Consider the following 22,812-nt stretch of genomic DNA (forward strand, 5'->3'; position numbering starts at 1 on the left):
GGTTCCTGGTTTCAGCCTGGCCCAGCTCCGGCCTTTGCTGCCATTTGAGGAGTGAACCAGCGAATAGAAGATCTCTCTCTCTCTCTCTCTCTCTCTGTGTGTGTGTGTGTGTGTGTGTGTCTTCCTCTCTGTAACTGTGCCTTTCAAATAAATAAATTTTAAAAATTAGTCATCTGAGCCCAGTCTTGTTTGATGTGTGACTTTGTCCAGTTATTCTCCAGGGCATAGAACAAGTCCTGGCATGTGAAAAGCACTGTGTAGCCCTGGATATTTCTGTTGCTATTTTCTTTCTTTTCTTTTTTTTTTTTTTAAAGATTTATTTATTTATTTGAAAGGCACAGTTACAGAAAGGCATAGGCAGGTGGGGGGAGGGCTTCCATCCGCTGGTTCATTCCCCAGATGGTTGCAACAGCCAAAGCTGCACTGATCCAAAGCTGGGAGGAGCCAGGACCTTCTTCTGGGTCTCCCATGTGATGTGGCTCCAGGGGCCATCTTCCACTGCTTTTCCAGGCCATAGCAGAGAGCTGGATCAGAAGTGGAGCAGCTGGGACTTGAACTGGCGCCCATATGGGATGCCAGCACTGCAGGTGGCGGCTTTACTCACTACGCCACGGCACCGGCCCCTCTGTTGTTATTTTCAAGTAACAGTATTAGATTAACTACATCTGGGAAATGCCACGCTGTAGACAGGTGTTCCAGGACCCATACAAGACCTCAACTCCGCAGTTTTCTTCTCCACAACACAAACACACACACATACACACTTCTAAATTCTAGTTTATTCAGCTGCTCCTAGCAACCTTAAAAATGTCACATTGTAAAAATAAAGTGTTGGCCACTCTCTAGCAAATGCTTACCCGGTCCCTGGCACTGTGTAAAGGTTTACATGGTTTATCACTGTTATTTTACCGATGGAGAAACTGAGGCCAATACTTGTGAAATGGCTTATCTACCTCTGAACTATTGTTTGTAGAATATTCTTGCCTCCAGTCTATTTCTACCTTTCAAAACACCACTTCTTTTAAGGGTGCAGCTCTGTTGCCATCTCCTTCAACAAGTCCTCTTTGACCATCATTGTTGTTACAGATAATCTCTCCTTTTTGTCTTGGGGGCCCTAACTCCTTAGGCCTGGGGATATAACGATTGATGTGAGTGTGAGTTGTTAACACTAGATTGTGATCAGTTTCAGGGAATGGGCAATATCATGTCCATCTTAGTAGCCACTTAGTAATTCCCTGCCCTGAACAGTAAGAAGCATCTACAGACCTCCCCATTCATAACCTTGACCTCCAGAGAGAATGGATTTTCTAGGTCAGTTCTCACTTTTAATACCCTGGTCCGTGGTCATGCCACACACACTCTGTCTTTCAAATAAAAATAAATAACTTAAGAAAAAAACTCAACAGCAGCTTCACCATAATATTCACAAGAAATAAGCAAGAGCTAAGTTTACTGCAGGAGATCTGTGTGAACTTGATAAGAACCACCCATGGCCCGCACACACCCTCCTCACGACCTCATCAACTCCACACTGACCTCCAAAAGTGTGCATAAACTGCAGACGAAGAGGCCCAGAGAGACTGAACAGACTCTCCTGAGAGCGGCAGAGCCAAAGCTCTGGGTTGACCCGCAGCACTCAGACCTTCCTGGGGAGAGTTCTCCCAGCCAGCCCTGCGCCCACCTGACGCCAAGGCTCTGAGCTCACCTGGCAATGAAGCCTGCTCGCCTGAAGCTGAGACTCTACTCTCCCTTCGAGACCTGTGTTCTGCAGCTCAGAGACACCCCCCGTGTGGACGCTGTGAGGATCGGCCTTCTGTGGCTAAGACACATAGTGAGGAGCTTCGCAGATACTTTGGGATCCTTGGGTAGTCAGTTTGCTCAGTGCATTGTGTGAATTAGAATGTGTAACTTCCCCACTGCATAATAAATTCCTGCTTGGAACCAACACAGCCTCGTTACTACACTCGCAGCAGAATTAATAGTGACAGAATTTAATTCTGCAGACAGATGTCCAGTTTTGCTGGCACCATTTACTGAAAGGACTATCCTTTCTCCAGTGTATATGTTCTTGGCACCTCTGTCAAAAAATCAGTTGGCTGTATGTACATGGATTAATTTCTGGATTCTCTATTCTGTTCCATTGATCCATGTGCTACTTTTTGTGCCAATACTATGCTGTTTTAATTAGTATAGCTTTGTAGTATGCTTTGAAATCAGGTATTGTGATGCCAATTGAAAGGCAGAGTTAGAGGCAGAGACAGAGAGAGAAATCTTCCATCTGCCGATTCACTCCAAATGGCCACAACAGCCGGAGCTGAGCCAATCTAAAGCTAGGAGCCAGGAGCTTCTTCCAGTTCTTCCATGTAGGTACAAAGGCCCAAAGACTTGGGCCATGTTGTACTGCTTTCCCAGGCCAAAGCAGAGAGCTGGACCAGAAGTGGAACAGCCGGGACTAGAACTGGTGCACATATTGGATGTCGGCACTGCAGGCGGCAGCTTTACCTGCTATGCTACAGTGCTGGCTCCCTAAATATTTTCTTAAGACAATTTCTCCATGGCCATGAACATGACCTTGTAGTCATTCCCTAGTAGGTGTCCTTGCACTTACACTTTAACCCTTTCCATTCTGCAGCCAATGAGTTTTTTTTTTGTTTTTTGTTTTTGTTTTTTTTTTAAACGCAATTTGAGACAGGCATTTGCCTCTTAAAATCTGAGGCTTAGCCCTTGGATCTCAGGATAAAGGCCAAAGTGTTTGACTTCACCTAACAGCAGGCCTTCTCTTCCGTGTTCTGCCTCTCACAGCCCTGCAGTCTGTCCTGCGGGCTCTGTGCCTGCCTTCAGGGCCTTCATTTCGGGAACTCTCTCTTCTCAGTGCAGATGTGGCTCCGTAGTAACAAAATCCCTACAGCTTAGACACCAGGAACAGGAACTGACTTACTCAAGGTCATACAGCTGGTGAATCCCCCAGTAGACCGCAAGCTGCACCAGCACAGGGACTGTCTGAGTTTTGCTCACCTATGCCTAGTATTCATTTGCTTATTTAATAAATACTGATTGAACATTTAGTATGTGCTATGTTAGGCACCATTCCCGATTATTGAAGCTCATATACCAGTGTGTGTGGGGGAACAAACACTAGACAGGTAATCAATCAAGTACAAGTTGAGCAGCCCTTACATGAAGTGCTTGAGACCAGAGCTGTTTCAGATTCTGGAATATTTGTGTATACATAGTGAGATAGCTTCAGGATAGGACTCAAGGCTAAACACAGCCTTCATTTATGTTTCATATGCACCTCACACACATATTTTGATTTGATCCAATATTTTAATGCACCTGCATTTCACTGTGACCCATCACATGTAGTCAAGTGTGGAATTTTTCACTTGTGGCAATATGTTGGCACTCAACAAGCTTCAAAATTTTGGATTTCAGGTTTTCAGATCAGGAATGTGCAATCTGCATGTGAACAAGATAATTTTGGGTAGTAATAGGAGCCTTCAAGACAAGAAGATAAGCTACTGTGACAGTGGCTAACGGTGCAGGTGGGGGGTTGGGGCACAGTTCCCTGGTGAGAATTCCATAGAAAGAACATGCCACACATGTTCCTTGACTGAATACAAGGGCACTTCAGAAAGTTCATTCTTGGCAAATGGAATCAAGAAAGTTTATTTGGGTGCAAAAAATTTGAAGTCCACCCATGTGAGGGCAAAATCTGTACATACTTTTACCAGGGCATGCACTTTCCATGAATTTTTGAAGCCCTCCAAGTGCATGAATTTCCAAAAATTTTTTGCATCCAAATCAATTTCTCTCAATTCATTTTCTGCAAGCTCTTTGCAGTCCCTTCATAGTCTTACTAGACCATAAGCTCCAGGAAGGAGGGAAGGCGGGGTAGGGTGGGGGGTGGATTTCCTTTGTCTTGCTCTCTATGGTGTCCCCAGCACCTAATTCAGGCGTTGGTACAGAGTAGGCTCTGATGGATCGTTTATTTGAGTGAATGCTTATATAAATACATATAGTTCTTCATCATTTACTTAAATTGGTAGTTTTGAAGGGGAGTGTCTGTGTGTCTTTTGATTATCCTGTTTTTCAATGACACAAGGACAGGGAGGGTAGTTCCTGGCATTTTTGGAGGAAGGTCTGCTACATGAGCATATTTTTTTTTTTCTTATTTGAGAATAGACGGGGCAGGGGTTGGGGGGGGGGGGAGAGGTCTTCCATCTGCTGGTTCACTTCCCAAATGGCTGCAATCACCAGAGCTGAGCGAATCCAAAGCCAGCAGCCAGGAGCTTCTTCTGGGTCTCCCACGTGGGTGCAGAGGCCAAAGCACTTAGGCCATCTTTCACTGCCTTCCCAGGCCATAGCAGAGAGCTGAATCAGAGGCGGAGCAGCCAGGACATGAACCAGTGACCATATGGGATGCCAGTGCCTCAGGCAGAGGCTTAGACCATTACGCCACAGTGCCGGCCCTGACACAAGCATTGGTAACAGGACTTTCAAATGACCTGCCAGACCCTAAGGTTGATGAAAAACATCTTTTCATAGTACCCAAGTCCAGATATTCACCCCTACCTATTTATTTGAAATATTCACCCCTATTTATTTGAAATACAGAGTTACAGAGAGAGAGAGAGAGAGATCTTCCATCCACTGGTTCACTCCCCAGATGGCCATAAAGGCTGGGGCTGGGCCAGGTGGAAGCCAGGAGCCAGGAACTTCTTCTGGGTCTCCCATGTGGATGCAGGAGCCCAAGGACTTGGGTCATCTTCTGCTGCTTTCCCAAGCACATTAGCAGGGAGCTGGATCAGGAGTGGAGCAACCAGGACTCGAACTGGCACCCATATGGGATGCCGGTGTCGCAGGTGGCAGCTTAACCCACCATGCCATAGCCTCAGCCCCACTAACTCCCTCTTAGGTAGTATTTTTGTGTTCCTAAATATAAATTTCCAGGAATGCCCTCAGTACATAGAGAGGAAAATTGCGTTTGGCTTCATTGAAGTTTTATTAAAATTTGCTCATCTTAAGCCGGCACCGCGGCTCACTAGGCTAATCCTCCGCCTAGTGGCGCGGGCACACCGGGTTCTAGTCCGGTCGGGGCACCGGATTCTGTCCCGGTTGCCCCTCTTCCAGGCCAGCTCTCTGCTGTGGCCAGGGAATGCAGTGGAGGATGGCCCAAGTCCTTGGGCCCTGCACCCCATGGGAGACCAGGAAAAGCACCTGGCTCCTGGCTCCTGCCATCGGATCAGCGCGGTGCGCCGGCCGCAGCGCGCCGGCCGCGGCGGCCATTGGAGGGTGAACCAACGGCAAAGGAAGACCTTTCTCTCTGTCTCTCTCTCTCACTGTCCACTCTGCCTGTCAAAAAAAAAAAAAAAAATTTGCTCATCTTTCCAGAAAACCACATCACCCACAGATATGACCGTATTCCCAGCTCACGACCGTTCTATGCTCTGCAATCCTCAGTGCATCTCCCGTATTTGGACACAGATACTCCCACATCGGCTATTATTTCATTATCACTTGTTGTACATCCCTTTATTTCACAACTAGGCAACCCTATGATTTTTTTTTTTTTTTTGACAGGCAGAGTGGACAGTGAGAGAGAGAGACAGAGAGAAAGGTCTTCCTTTTTCCGTTGGTTCACCCTCCAATGGCTGCCGTGGCCGGCGTGCTGCGGCCGGCGCACCGCGCTGATCCGATGGCAGGAGCCAGGAGCCAGGTGCTTTTCCTGGTCTCCCATGGGGTGCAGGGCCCAAGCACCTGGGCCATCCTCCACTGCACTGCCGGGCCACAGCAGAGAGCTGGCCTGGAAGAGGGGCAACCGGGACAGAATCCGGCGCCCCGACCGGACTAGAACCTGGTGTGCCGGCGCCGCTAGGTGGAGGATTAGCCTAGTGAGCCGCGGCGCCGGCCCTGATTTCTTTTTTAAAGGTTTATTTATTTGAAAGTTAGTTACACAGCTCAATAGGCTAATCCTCTGCCTGGGGCTCTGGCACCCTGGGGTTCTAGTCCTGGTCGGGTGCCGGATTCTGTCCCGGTCGCTCCTCTTCCAGGCCAGCTCTCTGCTGTGGCTAGGGAGTGCAGTGGAGGATGGCCCAAGTGCTTGGGCCCTGCACCCACATGGGAGACCAGGAGAAGCACCTGGCTCCTGGCTTCAGATCAGCGCGGTGCGCTGGCCGCAGCGTGCCGGCCGCAGTGGCCACTGGGGGGTGAACCAACGGAAAAAAGGAAGACCTTTCTCTCTGTCTCTCACTGTCCACTCTGCCTGTCAAAAAAATAAAAAATAAATAAAAAAAAAAGAAAGTCAGTTACAGAGAAAGACAATGATCTTTCATCCACTGGTTCACTCCACACATGGCTGCCATGGCCTGGTCTGGGCCAGGCCAAAGCCAGGGGCCTGGAACTCCATCTAGTGGGTGCTGGGGTCTAAGCACTTGAGCCATCCTCTGCTGCTTTCCCAGGCGCATTAGCAGGGAGCTGGATTGGAAGTGGAGCATCCGGGACTGGAACCCTCAGCCATGAGGGATCTCATGTGGCGGGCAGCGGCTTAACCTGCTACGCCACAAGGTTGGCCCCCATCCCATTGATTTCTACATGAGGAGTGTGGGCTGGGTTAAACGACCGGCGGGTTCTACTCCCAGACGACGCAGGTGGCTCCATCTATTATCACTATCTGGGGCCCCGGGGTCTCCCGAAGCCGTCAGCGGAGCGGTCCTCCGCGCGCCAGGGGTCGCTGTGGCGCCGCGCGGCCGCACCGGTCGCTCTCGCGTGGCCGCCCCGCCTCGGGCCCCCGGGCCGAGTGGGCGGGCACGACTGCGCCCAGGTCGCGAGGCGCCCTTCGACCAGCAGCGCCCGGGGCGGGCGGGTATAAATGGAGCGGTGGCTCCCCCGGCCGCCTCTCTCCGCCCCGGGTCGCCGCTGCCTCCGCCGCTTTCGGGCTCAGCAGCCTGAAGAAGAAAAAGAGAAAAAGATAAAAAAAAACCCGAAAACGCTTTAAAATCTTTAAAAAAAAAAAAAGAAAAGGAAAAGGACAAGAAAAGGCGAATCCTCCTCGGAGAACCCGCGGGGAAGTCACTTTTGCGCGCTTCCGGCCTGCCCCTCGCCGCCGCCGCCGTGCTTTGGCGTCCGTCGGTCCCGGTCCGTCGGCCCGGTGGTGAGCGCCCGCCCGCCTGCCTGCCTGCCTCCACGCCGGCCGCCGCCCGCGCCGCGTGGCAGCCCCGGCCCCCCGCGCCCTCGCCCCCCGCGCGCCGGCGGAGGCGGCCACCACGTGTCCGCGCTGCCCTTCGCCGTCCCGCCCGCCCGGGGCTTGCCGAGTCGGCACCCGCAACGATTTGGTTTCCCTCTGCCTGGCTGCTGTAATCTTAAACCGCCGGGAGCCCGGGGCCTGTATTTATAGAGAAACGCGTGTCCCCGGGCCGCCGTGGGCAGCATCTGGTTCCCTGCTGGAGAAATTTTTTTTTCCCCCTTCGGAAAGGGGTTTCCCGTTTTAATTTTTTTGTGCTTGGTTAATTTGGAGCTTCAAACCGGGACAGCTGAAAATTAACAAACTCCCGACGAGGGCCATATTGTTTTTGAGCGCCTTTTGTCTGAGGTTTGGCCAGCCCCGAACTCCCGTTTGCGTCCTGTCTCTGAGCCTCCGGACTCCGGCCTCTCCCGGCTGCGCCCCGTGCCACCTGTGAGCCGCGGCGCGGGCCAAGGCTCCGAGAGGAGCCCCTTTTGTTCTGCAGTGGGTCCCCTAAGACGTCCTCCTGGCGGGGCTCGGGGTGGTGGGGGGTGGGGAGATGAACGCTGCGGCCAGCAGCTACCCCATGGCCTCCCTGTACGTGGGTGACCTGCACTCGGACGTCACCGAGGCCATGCTGTACGAAAAGTTCAGTCCTGCGGGGCCTGTGCTGTCCATCCGGGTCTGCCGCGATATGATCACCCGGCGCTCCCTGGGTTATGCCTACGTCAACTTCCAGCAGCCAGCTGACGGTGAGTAGAAGCCATGCCCACTCGCTCCTGGAATCCCAGGAGACCCTGGGAGTCTCTTCTCGGCAGGGCTGTGTGGCCAGGGAGGGCGGCGTCCCGACAGCAGGTGGCTACAGAAGCAGTAGTGGGGAGGCAGGGTGCGGGCCCGGCAAGGCAGGGCGTGTTGTCATGACCCCAGATGCAGTCTTGCTTCCACCACTTGCTGACTGGGTGACCTTGGGCTACTTGGTGGTGGTGGGATTGGAGCCTAAGGAGACTGCAGAACAGGATCAGACCGAAGTGGCTGCTGTCCCATTGTGCCTGGTCCTGCTCCTGTGGGGACCCTCAGAGGCCTGCCAGCAAGATGGTACAATTGAAACAGTTGCTTGCAAAAGTTTTAGATTGCCCCTCCCCCACCTGGACCCTGGATTAAGAGTCCCATTTGATTGTGTGCTGATAAGGGATCTAGCAGGGCAGGTAGGAAGCAGGGGGAGCAGTTCTGGGCACTGAGCTCCTAGCAGGGACTTGTGTGAGTGAACAGAGCAGCACGGGCCTGGTCGGCTCCCTGGGCTGCGTGTGCCTCTGGCGTGGAGGAGTTGCTGGCTCTAGGAGAAGCCGGGCTGTGGAAAATGGTGTCCAGGCAGGCTAGGAAAGTGTCGCTTTAAAATGACCGGTCTGGTGGCAGGGGCTGCCTTACCTAGGAACTGCTTCTCCCTTCTCCAAGAGACCTTTTAACTTCTCGCCACCTGAAGAAAACAGGACCCCTGAGAAGGAAAAGGAGCTGCCGGAGGTGGGGGACCGGCGTGGGGTTCCCAGTGCAGTGGCTGGGCCACCCCAGATTGTGGCTGTGGCGTGGCGGGAGGTATGCCGCGGGCGTGGCAGGAGTGAGCCCAGAGGAAACCTAATCAGGGGCAGCACGTGACTCCAGATTAAAAGGGAACAACTGCAGGGACCATTACTGGAAGAAACAAGCCTCTGTGTGGCAAAGGCTCTCCGCGTCCCTATTTTTGTCCCCACTTTGTTCAGGGTCCATGAGACAGAGTGTTACTTCCCACGATGCAGGGGCTCGGACTTGAGAGGTGTCAACCTAGGTGCTGTGAGGTGGACGTGGTGTGGTCTCTGGTCCCAGGAGCAGATAACTGCCCGTGGACTGTTTCTGGGGAGCAGGGAGGTGAATTTATTAGCTGTTACCTGCGTTCTTGACTCTTCTGAACCAGTGTCCTGTCACTTAAAGACAGGGGAAGCCATTGGTCAGTGTGTCTGCCAGCGCATACCTCTGCAGGCCCTGTCCCTGCTATAAATAAGTGCAGCCAGATTTGTCGGGGTAAGCCAACTTGCCTGTGCGGTGCTGTCTGGAAATAGCTGTGTTGAAGTGGACTCCTTTTGCTAATTAGTGGCAGGGTTTGGGGTCCCGGGCTGTGTATCCTGCTGTGCTAAGTGCGCTCCTGGATCTGCCTGGTCTTCTCCCCTTTCCCTGGCTCTTCTCTCTGCAGACAAACCCACCTGAGAACAGTAGGGAAGGTTGGCTGACTGACGGTTGAACTTGTGGGGAGTCAGCCTTAGGCAGTGTTGTTCCCCTGTGTAGTGAGTGGATCCCCCATGAAGGAGGTTCTTGGTGAGGTCGCTGCACCAGTGACCTCAGTACCTGTGCGGCAATGATGCCCAGAGAAGTGGCCACCGGATCTGGGCATCCTTGTTGCCTCAGTGACGTTCCAGGCTGACAGGTGATAATATTTTGACTTCTGGTTCTTTAAATGGGCTCTTGGTTACACCTGTACACACTTCATGGGGAAACCAAGGAAGCATCCTACGTACTGGAGGAGGAACTTGGTTGGGCACCAGGGTGGTTGAAGTCCCAGAATTCTGTAGAAATCAGGTGAAAGCTTGGAAAGCCCAGCCCTGGGGACAGGAGCCGCCTGCGCTGCGCTGTGCTGTCTGCTTAGCGGAAAGGTGTGGTGGCTGCCTCCTTGTCCTGATAAGGCAGAGAACATTGCCTGCTGGGTGTTGCCAGTTATATCAGCCTGGTGATTGAGGCTTTTTTGTCTAAATAAACTTGGGTTCAGGACACTGGGCTAGCTTCAGGGATAGCACATTCTTTGAAATCAGTTGCTCATAGGTTTTATCATTTGTCTGTAGATAGAAGGACTGCAGACCAAAGCTAGGTGATAACTTTGCTGTTCCTCACTAGCTAGCTGCACAGCTTAGCCACCCCATTCCCAAGTGTTTTCTGTTTACAGGTGCACTGTGCCAGCCAGCCCACAGGCCCACCCGGGTCACAGTGGGGGGCATTAATCTCACGTGGGAGGTATTGTCATTGGATCTTGGTGCCAGTGGACCTTCAGGTTGTCTTTACCTGACAAGGACGGTCCCAGAGGGGTCGGATTCTCAGTGCGGCTAGAGGAGTGTGATTCCCTTTGGTTCTCGAAACGGTGGTGGTCACCTCCCCAAGGGCTGAGGCTTTATGTCCTTGATTGAAATGTTTCTCTCCCAACAGCTGAGCGGGCCTTGGACACCATGAACTTTGATGTGATTAAGGGGAAGCCAATCCGTATCATGTGGTCTCAGAGGGATCCCTCTTTGAGAAAATCTGGTGTGGGAAATGTCTTCATCAAGAACCTGGACAAATCTATAGATAACAAGGCACTTTATGATACGTTTTCTGCTTTTGGAAACATTCTGTCCTGCAAGGTAAATGCTGAGTAAATGATTTTAGCAGAATAGTTACCGAACCTTGAAAACATGAGAAATACCAAGTTGGAACTGCCTTGTTGTTGGGGGCAGCAGGGTGTGGTGACTTTCAGAGTGCTGGGAATGGAGTCCTGCGGGTCCCAGCGGAAGCAGCAGGTGCTTGCATGTCTTGTTTGGCTTCCCTCTCCTGAAATACCCTCCCTGTTTCCCAGCTTTGGAAGCCTCAATAGAGCAGAGGCTGGCAGGGGAGGGGCTGAGAAGCACCTCTGGTCTCTAGGAAGCTTTACTTAGCACTCTGCCTCACAGATCATAAAATAGATTTTTAAAAATTTGATATTCTGTTCACCCTCTTTTCCACACATTGTTTATGTGATATAGACACTTCATGGAACTTCCATGATGATTGTTCCTGTGTCTCATACCACATTGGATTAAAGTTCCATGTGGCCTCGAGCAGTGGTTTGTCTGTGTTTGCACCCAGAGCTCTTAGAGGATTTTGTGATACAAATGAGTAAGACATCATGTGGAATTTAAGCAGCATGATTTGTACATGGAGCATTTACGAGGTGTGTGGTGATGTGCCGCGTTGTTGGAAGATTCACACTAGCGTAGACATTGTGGTGCGGTGGGCTAGGCTGTGCATTTGGCTCTCCTGTACTGCATTCCGTATCGGAGTACTAGTTTGCATCTCAGCACCTTCGTTTCTAATCCAGCTTCCCGCTAATGCATTCTGGGAGGCAGCATTGAGGGCTCTCTGCCACTTACCAGGGAGACAAGGATGGAGCTGAGGCTCCTGGCTTTGGCCTGCCCAGCCCTAGCAGTTAATGGGCATTTGGGGAGTAAACCAGTGAAAGATAACCTTTCACATCTGTAAAAATAATACACTTTAAAAAAATACCAAGTATGGTCGGTGGTGCTAAACGATCTGCCTTGTCCTTGCCAGGTGGTGTGTGATGAGAACGGCTCTAAGGGTTATGCCTTTGTCCACTTCGAGACGCAAGAGGCTGCCGACAAGGCCATCGAGAAGATGAATGGCATGCTCCTCAATGACCGCAAAGTGTGAGTGTCCCAGTCCGGAGCAACAGCCATCGCATGAGCCAGCCGTTGGCCCCACCTCGGTATTAACTGGCACACACAAGGCGGCTACTGGTTCTCTCGGCCCAAGTGTGGCCTGCTCCTACCTCTCCACTCCAGGGCTGGTGAGTCTTCCTGCCTGAGCTGTGGCAGCCCTTTTGACTCGCCGAGGTGGGCTTTCCTGCCCAAGCCGTGGCCTGCCTGCCGCCTCCCTTACAGGCATCCATCCGTGGGTTTTGTGAGCATCAGCAGCAGGGATGGCGGGAAGGCAGCTCTGAGCCCACTCTGAGCAGGGGTCTTGGCCAGCAGCAGAGTGGAGAGGGCCCTGGGCTGACCAGGAGCTGTGTACTAGCTATGTGACCTTGGCCTTCCTGTGACTCAGGTCTGTCCATGGGTCTCGCTAGTGGTTGATTCCAAATTGTCCCTCTAGTTCTCTGTTTTCTATCGTGACTCAGTGACGTCTAAAACAAGGCTGGCTCCACTGGAATACTTAATTTGATTATAATGGAAACAGTCCCATCCCTTTGCTTGCAGACACATGTCATAACAGACCTTGTCACTTGTTAAAGTGCACACAGAGAGTGGGAACTTAGAAAACCACGTTGAGGAAGGGACAGTGCAAGCTGAAATCATTTCTGTTCTTCGTGGTGTTGGGCAGAAAAGAGAAGATGGGTTGTGTTTCAGATGTTTCTGTGCACAGCGGTCAGTTACATGTAGGAAAAAAAAAAATTTTCCTGAACCAAAATGAATCAAATAGCCGAGCAAAGGGTACCTCTTTGCTAGTACTAACCACTGTTAACAGTTTGGTTTGTATCCTTCCAGACCTTTTCTATGCATTTACATAGATGCACAGAAAGGAACGTTTTAAAAACATGGCCATCAGGTTTCTGCACGAAGGCAGTGTGATGTGGTAGGAGTAGCCCTGGTCTGGGCCGGGAGCCCTGGGGCTGGTCCTCGCAGGGTAGTCCTGCCTCTTTCTCATTCTGCTGGGGACTTGTCTCTGAGCTTATTCTTGGTGGTGGATGGGGACCTTATTTATTTTAACCTCTCCTGTCGGCCTTTAACTCGCATTCCTTTGGAACCCCTGGAAATCACGTTTTGTTCCTCTGGGTAATGACTGCTTTTCATGGTCTCTTTTTAGGTTTGTGGGCAGATTCAAGTCACGTAAAGAGCGGGAAGCTGAGCTTGGAGCCAAAGCCAAGGAATTCACTAATGTTTATATTAAAAACTTTGGGGAGGAGGTGGATGATGAAAGTCTGAAAGACCTATTTAGTCAATTTGGTAAGTTGAGAGTCCTTTGCCCTATTTGTCCCCTTTCACAGTCTACTAGACCCCAGAACTCATCTATTTTTACTTAAGAGATGAGGACAGTAAACCCAGAAATAAAACAGCTTGCATGACCAAGGTCACAGGGTAGGTGGGGTAGACCTCTTCCTACCCCTAAGGCCACCTCAGCTGCTTAGTCCCAATTAGACGACCAGGCGTACACCCTTTCCTGTGCCCTTTTAAAACTGACAGTGCTTTAAGAGGCTAACACAGAAGGGGAAAGTAAGTCTCCCTAAAACCCAGAGAAGAGATTGTCATCTCCTCTTTGGATCCTGTCTGGAGATACAGCTGATAAGAGAAGACCAAGGCATAGTGTCTTTCTGTCTTAAGAGTTCATTTGGGCTGGCCAGAGATTTACGTTGAGAATTCCTATAGAGAAGCCTTTTCTCTAGCTACGGTAGAGATGATGTTACTAATAGTTCTGTGCTTTAATAGGTAAAACCCTCAGTGTCAAGGTGATGAGAGATCCCAGTGGGAAATCCAAAGGCTTTGGCTTTGTGAGTTACGAAAAACACGAGGATGCCAACAAGGTGAGAGTACCACAAGGACGGGGAGAATTTTGTAGGAGGTGGTCCCAGAGTAAGGGTAGGGTCTTGCTAGCAGGTGGTAGAGCAGAGCTAGAATGGTCTGAGGGTCTGGTAATAAATAGGTCCTAAATTTGTCATTGATCGTTTACAGAGCACTTGGCACGTACCTGTTAGCCTGTTGTTGAAAGAACAGGATGGTTGTTCCCATTCATGGGTGAGGTGACCAAAGCCCAGAGAGTTGCTGATTGATGACAGCACACTGTAGGCAAAGTATGGTGCTCAGCCCCAAAAAACACATCAGAGAGCGTGAGAAATTTAATGACAGCCATGCCATCATGTTTGTATTTAATGAAAAACCTGGGTTTTCTCGTTTCCTTTTATATTATCTGGACCAATATCCATTTAAATATTAATTCCACTTTAGAGGTGAGGAAGTGTGAGCTTGTTTAGCAGACTTCAGAGATGGCATAAAATTTGATTTTAACCCACAGGAAAGAGGTTTTTCTCAGTGTTGAACTGGACTTAAATAGACCTCAAATAAGGCCCCTGTCTCTGCAACTTTATTTTTTCTCTAGGCCGTAGAAGAGATGAATGGAAAAGAGATTGGTGGGAAAGTCATATTTGTAGGCCGCGCACAGAAGAAAGTAGAACGGCAAGCTGAATTAAAACGGAAATTTGAGCAGCTAAAACAGGAGCGAATTAGTCGATACCAGGTGAGGTGGTCTTGGCCCAGCCTGCCAGTGGGATATACTGTGAAACCTATGCATAGCACCCTTTGTTCACCCAAGACTGCCTCCTCTCAGTTCTTCCAGCACCAGGTTTAGAAGGATAAGTCACTGATGAGATACTATAGTGATTATAGAACAGAGATTCCTTTGGAGGGCCAACTTTCCTAGAAAACTTGGCATGTTGGACTTTGCTATGTGGGTTCCTTCTATTTAAGATAAAACCTGGTGAGAAGAGCCCTACAGCGGTGAGTGGCCAGCCAGAGCAGCTGTGAAGCAGATGCCTGGTTACCTTGGGGTGGGTGTGAGTTGGATGGAGCAAATAACACTGTTTGGGACACCTGCATCCTGTATCTCAGTGCCTGGGTTCAAGTCTTGTGTCCACTCCTGACCAGCATTCCAGTTCCATTTAATGCATATCCTAGGAGTCAGTGGATAATACCTCTGTAGTTGGTCCCAGGGCTGGCGTTGTGGTATGGCAGGTTAAGCCACTGCTTGCAGTGCTGACATACCAAATCAGATTGCTCATTCACGGATCCCCTGTTCCGTTTCTGATCCAGCTTCTTGCTGTTGTACCTGTAAAGGCATAGATGGTAGCCAAATTACTTGGGCCCCTGCTACCCAAGTGGAAGACTGGGAAGGAGTTCCTGGCTCCTGGCTCCTGGCTCCTGGCTCCAGGGGAGTGAACAAAGATGGGAAGACTCTGTCTCTGTGATTGCCTTGATGATCTGAACTGTTAGGGCAGTAATTTCTAACATTGGGATTGCAGGAGAATCACTTGCAGAGCTGACACAATGCTGGGCCCTAGCCCCAGAATTGCTCTTATATCAGATCTGAGGTCCAAAGATTTATTTTGTTAGTTTGAAAGGCAGGAGTTGTAGAGAAGGATCTTCCATCTGTTCTCCCACATGGGTAGCAGGGCCTCAAGTACTTGGGCCATCCTCTGTTGCATCCCTAGGCACATCAGCAGGGAGCTGTATTGGACGCAGAGCATGTGGGGCCTGAACCAGCACTCTGATGTGGGATGTGGGCATCGCAGGCAGCAGCCCAACCTCTGTGCCAAAATACTGGCCTCAAGATTTTTATTTCTACAAATTTCCAAGGATGTTGACAGGCTGCTTTAGGGATTTCACTTTGGGGACCATTGTCTTGGGAAATAGATGCGACATTCAGTTAACAGGGATGTTTCTCCTTTATTTAGGGTGTGAACCTCTACATTAAGAACTTGGATGACACCATTGATGATGAGAAATTACGGAAAGAATTTTCTCCTTTTGGGTCAATCACCAGTGCTAAGGTATTTTAATTATATTGGGGGAGTGAAATAGCAGTATTCTGTTACAGATTTTGGCTGTGTTTTACCTAAGGGTCTAAACTTGTAAAAAGTAGCTGCTAGAGCTCATGACGAGCCTCGGGTGATCACTGACATCATAAATAAGAGTGTCAGTTGTTAAATCAACAACAGGAGTCACTGTGCACTTGCTCCCCATGTAGGATCTCTGTCCTTAATGTGTTGTACTATGAGAATTAACGGTAAAAATAGTCTTCAAACAGTACTTTATACTTTGTGTGTCCGGGTGATAACTGTTGAAATCTTACTTAGTATAGAGTTGATCTTCTGTATATAAAGATAATTAAAAATGAATCTTAATGAAGAATGGAATAGGAGAAAGAGTAGGAGATGGAATGGTTTGTGGGTGGGAGGGAGGTTATGAATGAAGAACCGCTAAAATCCAAAAGTTGTGCTTATGAAATTTATATTTATTAAATAAAAGCTTTCTATTAAAAAGTAGCTGCTAGGTTATTCTAGAAAATTCCTCTTTGCTCTCAGTTCTCCTGAGTTCTTCCTGGGGAATGACATCTCTGGGCTCGTGTTAGGACCTCCTGAGCGCTGGAGTAAGGGCAGATGAGACCGCGCCCCTCCCTGCCAGCCCTCATAGCACCTGAGTCTTTCCCATTCCCTGCTGCTCTGTGCTGGTGTGGGGACGGATGGTGCCACAGCGTGGGCAGAGGAAATCCAGACGGGCTGTTTTCCATTCACCTTGGAGCCTGTCTCTACAGCTCTGCTACATTTTCTCCTTCTGGAGAATGAACGTGTTAAAGATTTTGGAGCTGAAGTTGGCAACTTCTTGCTCGGTCTTTGGTAGGAAAAGGAAAAAGGAGTGGAGAGTTTGCTTTTCTACGTTTTGCTCTTTGCATCATTTGTTTTCTAAAGAATTTGAGTCTGTGAGCAAGCAAATGCTACAGGGGGACTATATTGCATGTCCTTGACACTTCCGGAGTATGATGGAGACTGATGGCATTGGAAAGTTTTGGGTCATACTCTGGAGACACTGGCCTGCTTGGCAGAGGTGCAGCAGATGCCACCGAGTCCTTTAGGTGATGAGAAAGGAGGCTAGGTGTGCTGGTAAGGGCTTGGTGGCCTGTCCCAGCCTGTGAATGATGTGCAAAAGAACTCTGAGTTGTAGGAAGTTAACGCGACGCTAATTCCCTGGGGCTTGTTCCTTACCCCTTGCTCACCCAGCTGTTCCCATCAGTCTAAGGAATGATAGTGCTTATCTACATAGTAGGCAAGTTTGCCTTTGTGCAAGCAGCAGCAGAACTATACCTTGCAGTTTTCGCACATCCTGCTAGCCTGCCTCCCTGGGAGAGTGTTGGGTTGGTGCAAAGCTTTACCTCCATAGCCTCCATTTCAGGAGGCTCTCTGGGCCCTACACAGAGACACTCACAGTACAAAGCACACGCAGTCTGAGGAAAAGCCATACGTACTCTTTGAGGTGGAGAAAAATGCTGTTAGTGAATGACTTCATCTGGAAAAAGATTGCCTGGTCTAGTGGACACGTGGCTTTGAAGCTGTTTGTCTAGGAGAATGTGAAAATGCAGCTCAGGGCCAGGTACCTAGAGTTAGAGCCCAGGCTGCCTGTCTCCCAGCTTGTCATCCCTGCCGTTCTCACTGCACTCATAGTGGCTGTCATTGGAGACCTGAGGGTTCTGTGACTGCTGCTCACGGGTGGTATTTCAAAAGCATCATCCTAACTGTGCCAAGCCTGTTGTCCACCAGGGTCTTGGAAAGGATGAGTTCTACAGAGTTTGTTCCTCATTACTGATGTCTTGTGATCTGTGCTTGTGGTGGCTATGATTCTAGGTGTCAGGAAACATCTTTATATTCCTGGTTTTATCATTAGTTGTATCACAGTGTTGGGGAACTCTAGCAGTCCCTGTGGACTTGAAAATGTCTAGGAACCCTAGAGGCTGTGATGATCTCAGGTTTTTGGGGGTTCTGTTTTTTTGTTCTTTGGGATAGCTTCCTCCCAACCCCAAAACCTTTTTCTTAAGAGGCTGGTCTCATTTTGTAGGTGATGCTGGAGGATGGAAGAAGCAAAGGATTTGGCTTTGTCTGCTTCTCATCTCCTGAAGAGGCAACCAAAGCAGTCACTGAGATGAACGGACGCATTGTGGGCTCCAAGCCACTGTACGTTGCCCTAGCCCAGAGGAAGGAAGAGAGAAAGGCCCACCTGACCAACCAGTATATGCAGCGGGTGGCTGGAATGAGAGCACTCCCTGCCAACGCCATCTTAAATCAGTTCCAGCCTGCAGCTGGTGGCTACTTTGTGCCAGCAGTTCCACAGGTGGGTCTGTTGTCAGTTCATGTCTTTGGAGTCTGCCCAGTAACAGCAGTTCTGCCCTGACTGGGGAGAGGGATGTGGGGTAGTGGAATTCTAGACTGTCAGAGTAAAGACCCTTTAAGGGAAAATGAGGAAGGACTTACTTATATCCGTGTACACAGTGGCAGAGTGAACAGTCCCCATTAACCGAAAATGAGGAAGGACTTACTTATATCCGTATACACAGTGGCGGTGTGAACAGTCCCCATTAACCGACCCCTCAGCTTCTGAGTAGAGCTCCCTTTACTCCAGACAGTTACCCTAGGGCCAGGTGGTGGTAAAATGAGTGGATTCAGGTCCTTGAGATAAAAGGGCTTGAGTGCTCTTCTTTCTTACAGGCTCAGGGAAGACCTCCTTATTACACCCCTAACCAGTTAGCACAGATGAGGCCTAATCCACGCTGGCAGCAAGGTGGGAGACCTCAAGGTAGGTGGTGGGGAGAAGCGATTTGATTACCCAGGCTGCACCTGTCCTAGTCTGCTTGTCTTTCCTGCCTGCCCCTCTGAGGTGTGTCCTAGGATGTGGTCCATGTTGCTTGCCAGCGATAGACAGTTTTTGTGTTTTCTCCAGGCTTCCAAGGAATGCCAAGTGCTATTCGCCAGGCTGGGCCTCGTCCAACTCTTCGCCATCTGGCTCCAACTGGTAATGCTCCGGCCTCTCGTGGCCTCCCTACTACCACTCAGAGAGTCGGTGAGCACACTGGCCTTTAGGAGTGTGGCCCGGGAGGAGGGTTAGGATGAGCAGGCTCTGGTCAGCGTTGGGCTCAAGTATTTTGAGTCCTGGTTCTGTAATCCTAGCTGTGTGCTTTAGTAGGTACTTTAGTCAGGAATGGGGAAACAGTGAGTTCTAGGTGTGCTGGTTTCTTTTAACATGCTTTGCTCATCTGTGTGACAAAGGCTAACTGTAGAAATTTGCTAGCCAGATGACTACAAAGGTAGCCTGTTCTTGTGGGTAGAGTGGGGAATGCAAGGAAACTTTTTTACAGAGTTTGTCCTGTATTCCAAGATGTGGAATGCCAAGAGTTGTGTTACCCTTTGGCTCCTCCTAGTAGCGGTAGTGGCCCCATGTGTGATGTGTCTGTGTGAACGTGTGTTGGAATTTCTCCTTCCGTGGGGCGTGGCCAGTTGGACATGTGCCGCCAACACTGATGTGCGTTTGCTGGTCTGTTGTAGGGTCTGAGTGCCCGGACCGCTTGGCTATGGACTTTGGTGGGGCTGGTGCCGCCCAGCAAGGGCTGACTGACAGCTGCCAGTCTGGAGGTGGTATTGGATGCACACAGAAGGGGGAAAGATGGGATTTGACGGGTCTGTGCCCAGACTGATGGGCTTTAATTGTATTCGTTCCTTCCCTAAGGTGTTCCTACAGCTGTGCAGAATCTAGCACCCCGCGCTGCTGTTGCTGCTGCTGCCCCTCGGGCTGTTGCTCCATATAAATATGCGTCCAGTGTCCGCAGCCCTCACCCTGCCATACAGCCTTTGCAGGTGAGGTCCCAGGCAGTTTGCCAAAAGGCTTTTCCTCATAACCAATTGCTGTAGAAGGTGACTTGACTTTTTTTTTTTTTTTTTTTTTTTTTAAGATTTATTTATATATTTGAAAGGCAGAGTTACAGAAAAGGGGAGGGAAAGACAATCTTCCATCTGCTGGTTCACTCCTCATATGGCTGCAAGGGCAGCGGCTGGGCCAGGCCAAAAAGCCAGGTTTTTCTTCTGGGTCCCCCATGTGGGTGCAGGGTCCCAAGCAATTGGGCCATCCTCTGCTGCTTTCCCAGGCACATTATTAGGGAACTGGATGGGGGAAATGCAGCAGCTGGGATAGGAACCAGTGCCTATATGGGATGTCATCCTTGCAGGTGGCCACTTAACTTACTACATCACACCAGCAGCCTCTTTGATTCTTAAAACGGGCATTAAATGTCTGTTCTGCATTAGGGCATCGTGGTCTGTGTCCTTGCCTTCAGGCTGACCAGTTGGAGAGCAGGGGCTGGAAAGGGTTCTAATGCGAGTTAACTACGGAATGCCCCTGAAGGGACAGCCGGTGCTTCCTGTTTTTGTGGAATCCACAATCTCACTTAACTCTGACCATCCAGGTCACTTTAACATCTGGTGACGTGTTTGATCTTTGGCTGTTAGGCAAGATGACTGGGGGACATGAAGGCAGGAAGAGGTGGAACCAGAGTTTAGAACTTTGTGTGCTGTCACCAGAGCTGTGCTCTTAAAGGCGAACCAAGAAGCAGTGAGTTTGTCGTAGAGCTCAGTAGCAGTGCTGTGGTAGTGCCACTCTGCTCAGCCTTCAGGTCTGTGAGCTGGGAGAAGGCTCCTGAGCCACCTCTGTGCCCTTGCTCTCCAGGGTGGGGAGTTTCCAGAACTTGATGCTGTGTGGAGAGATGTTCTGCCTACAAAGTCCTCTTTTAGGGCTGTGGCTGACGTTGGCATTCGTGTTGGCTGTCCTTAGCAGTGAAGGTGATGTGGAAGGGTGATATTTGCACCCTTTGACTCCATCTGTATTGGAGGTCACCCTAAAGAAAAGCTGATTCTCAGGTAGTTCACACACATAAAATGTTTGCTGTAGCCTTTAATATAACAAGACTTGGAATTTAAGTAACTTAGGGCAAATTAAATGAAAATGTCAGAAAATACTGACCTGGCTTTGTAGGTTTGGTATATTTATTGCACTTTTCCTACTGATAGCATGCTATTTTCGTTAGTTTTGGTTTGTGTACTTTCCCTCACCGTATCATTTAATCCCACGAGGACTGAAACCAGTTTGAGAGGACAGATGCTTCTGTCTCCTCTTTGACATGCTTAAGATATTCACATGTCGACAGTTCAGATGTGGCCACCAGCAAATGTCCTGTCCTTGATGCTAACCACTGCCTCTCCTGGTTCCCAGGCACCCCAGCCTGCTGTCCACGTGCAGGGGCAAGAGCCCCTGACTGCCTCCATGCTGGCTGCAGCACCCCCCCAGGAACAGAAACAGATGCTGGGTGAGTGCCCATGTGCCTGCAGAAGAGGGTGGCTGACCCAGACAGCAGTGTCCTCTCTACTGGGAAGCGATTTGGTTCTTCATGAGCTGTCCCACCCACAGGAGAACGATTGTTCCCGCTCATCCAAACGATGCACTCAAACCTGGCGGGCAAGATCACGGGAATGCTGCTGGAGATCGACAACTCGGAGCTGCTGCACATGCTGGAGTCCCCCGAGTCTCTCCGCTCCAAGGTGAGTGGTCCTCAGACCCCACAGCTTCAGCTCCCAGCTAGATCACAGTGCCCTTGGACGCTCAGGTGCAGCCGGGGGTGGGGGGTGGGGTTGTCCTCCTGCCTTGCCTGTGATGGGGAAAGCATCCAGCACCAGAAATCCAAGGGCTATTTCCACACTGGGCTGTGTTCCACCCCTGGGCTCAGACACTGGGGAGGGGTGACATGGCTCTCCTCAGCCTCACTGACCACCTGGAGGTTTCTCACAGGTGGATGAAGCTGTGGCAGTTTTACAAGCTCATCATGCCAAGAAAGAAGCTGCCCAGAAGGTGGGCGCTGTTGCTGCTGCTACCTCTTAGACATGGAAAAACCGTATGTTGGCTATTTCATTTTTCCGCAGTGGTTTTTGGTTTTGAACGTCTTACTAAAAGAAGAGGGGCAGTATATAGAACGCCATTTCTGTCACCCAGCCTGATAACTTGTGCAGGTCATTGCTGAGCCTTTTCTGTTATCTAGATGAGTTAATATGGAGGAAGGAGTACAGGGCTGTGAATTTAAAAAAGAGTTCCTGGTCCAATCTTCCTCCCAAATCACCTTGTTGATCCGAAATAATGATGGGTCTACAAGGAGTTCTCTTAATCAGGACATAAAGTCTCATTCTGTGAGTATCATCTTCCTGGTTTGTTCAGAGGTTGGCTTCCAGAGAGAGGCTTTGTCATCGAGGATCAGGACCTAGAGGGAGAGATACACATGCCTGACTATAGTTACATGTGACTGTTCCACTTGACCACTCACCATAAGGTTGTGGACTTTGTCTGTAGCAGGCTTGGTGAGATGAGCAGAGGCAAGGTAAGGAAGAGTGCGTGGAATGGCCAGAGCTGGAGTGTTAGTAGGATTGATTGGGCATAGGTGTGCACCAACGGCCCGAGGAGCCCTCACCTAATGAGTAGAGGGAAGCAGTGCACAGGACATGGCCCAGAGTCAGGTGGCCCCAAATGTCTGTAGTGCTGAGGGTGGGAAACTCTGATCTAGTATTTTCTTACTAGCGAGATTTTAATGAAATCTCTGAAATTATTTTATGTATTTGTGTTGGTGCTTTTCTTTTCAGGATTCAAAAGCCAAATAACCCCTCGTGGAGTTCAGCTCAAGGTTTGAAGACTTCGTAGCTTGTCCTATGGACCTCAACACCAAGAACCACAAATTGCAAATTTAATAGGTCATTTTGTATCAAAAGGTCAATTAATGAAGCACCTAGAATTTTTCAATTATATGACTATATTCTCTGGGTTCTGCTTTGGCCCAGACAGTGTGAACTTTTTTTTCTATTGTGGGTTTTGATTTTCTTTTTTCCCCCTTCCCTGGAAATTGGTTTTATTTGATGTACCCAAGTCTTATGTTTCTCAATAAAGAAAAATCTCCATAAAACTGCCTCCATCTTACCACAGTTTTATTCTATAAATTCCAGTCTTCACTAGAAGTAATTTCTGGATGTGACTAGATTGGAGCGAGCTCCTGTCTCCTGTTTACAAGTGGATGACCAGGTGTGCAGCCCTGTTGACTATGGCCCTGTCCCTTTGCACAGTATTGTGGTAGGTTCCATCAGTGAGTATTGGCCCCGTGGAATGTGCAGAGGACAGAGGTCTGAAGAATCACAATCTGGCTCA

General features: G+C 49.8%; 2 protein-coding genes and 2 non-coding genes across 11 annotated transcripts in view; all 4 read left to right on the forward strand.

Moving 5' to 3' along the window:
* Positions 1-6,832: 6,832 nt before the first annotated feature.
* PABPC4 (poly(A) binding protein cytoplasmic 4) lies at positions 6,833-22,573 on the forward strand. 8 transcript variants are annotated; one of them, XM_008265521.4, is made up of 16 exons: positions 6,834-7,974; positions 10,445-10,638; positions 11,582-11,697; positions 12,854-12,993; positions 13,474-13,568; positions 14,141-14,278; positions 15,492-15,587; positions 17,647-17,919; positions 18,294-18,381; positions 18,526-18,645; positions 19,128-19,214; positions 19,309-19,436; positions 20,845-20,938; positions 21,040-21,170; positions 21,418-21,520; positions 22,257-22,573. In XM_008265521.4, the coding sequence occupies exons 1-15, from the start codon at positions 7,782-7,784 to the stop codon at positions 21,505-21,507; spliced, it is 1,983 nt and encodes a 660-aa protein (XP_008263743.1). In that variant the 5' UTR covers positions 6,834-7,781; the 3' UTR covers positions 21,508-21,520; positions 22,257-22,573. The 8 variants fall into 8 exon arrangements, with proteins under 8 accessions (XP_008263744.1, XP_008263743.1, XP_002715240.1 ...); XM_002715194.5 differs by having other exon boundaries at positions 6,874-7,974; positions 18,526-18,597; XM_089300963.1 differs by having other exon boundaries at positions 6,935-7,974; positions 11,582-11,837.
* On the forward strand, positions 13,210-13,328 carry LOC127493863 (small nucleolar RNA SNORA26). Its single transcript, XR_007924400.1, has one exon. It is a non-coding gene; the product is annotated as a small nucleolar RNA SNORA26 (small nucleolar RNA).
* On the forward strand, positions 16,230-16,364 carry LOC127493856 (small nucleolar RNA SNORA55). Its single transcript, XR_007924394.1, has one exon. It is a non-coding gene; the product is annotated as a small nucleolar RNA SNORA55 (small nucleolar RNA).
* Positions 22,551-22,812, forward strand: part of LOC138850673 (peptidyl-prolyl cis-trans isomerase E-like) — a 28,575-nt gene continuing 28,313 nt past the window's right edge. Inside the window, exon 1 of the mRNA XM_070078724.2 lies at positions 22,551-22,689. The gene's annotated coding sequence lies outside the window, so the exon portion shown is untranslated. The remainder of the gene's footprint in view (positions 22,690-22,812) is intronic.

This window comes from Oryctolagus cuniculus, chromosome 7, assembly GCF_051225735.1.
Source record: "Oryctolagus cuniculus isolate XC-2025 breed Fujian yellow rabbit chromosome 7, ASM5122573v1, whole genome shotgun sequence".
Classification (NCBI taxonomy): domain Eukaryota; kingdom Metazoa; phylum Chordata; class Mammalia; order Lagomorpha; family Leporidae; genus Oryctolagus; species Oryctolagus cuniculus.

Bases quoted from the DNA above. Each gene is read 5' to 3' on its own strand.
- PABPC4 (XM_008265521.4), top strand. From the start codon at position 7,782: ATGAACGCTGCGGCCAGCAGCTACCCCATGGCCTCCCTGTACGTGGGT. The intron at 17,920-18,293 runs GTGGGTCTGTTG...TCTTTCTTACAG, and splicing joins TTGTGCCAGCAGTTCCACAG to GCTCAGGGAAGACCTCCTTA. The intron at 19,437-20,844 runs GTGAGGTCCCAG...CCTGGTTCCCAG, and splicing joins CTGCCATACAGCCTTTGCAG to GCACCCCAGCCTGCTGTCCA.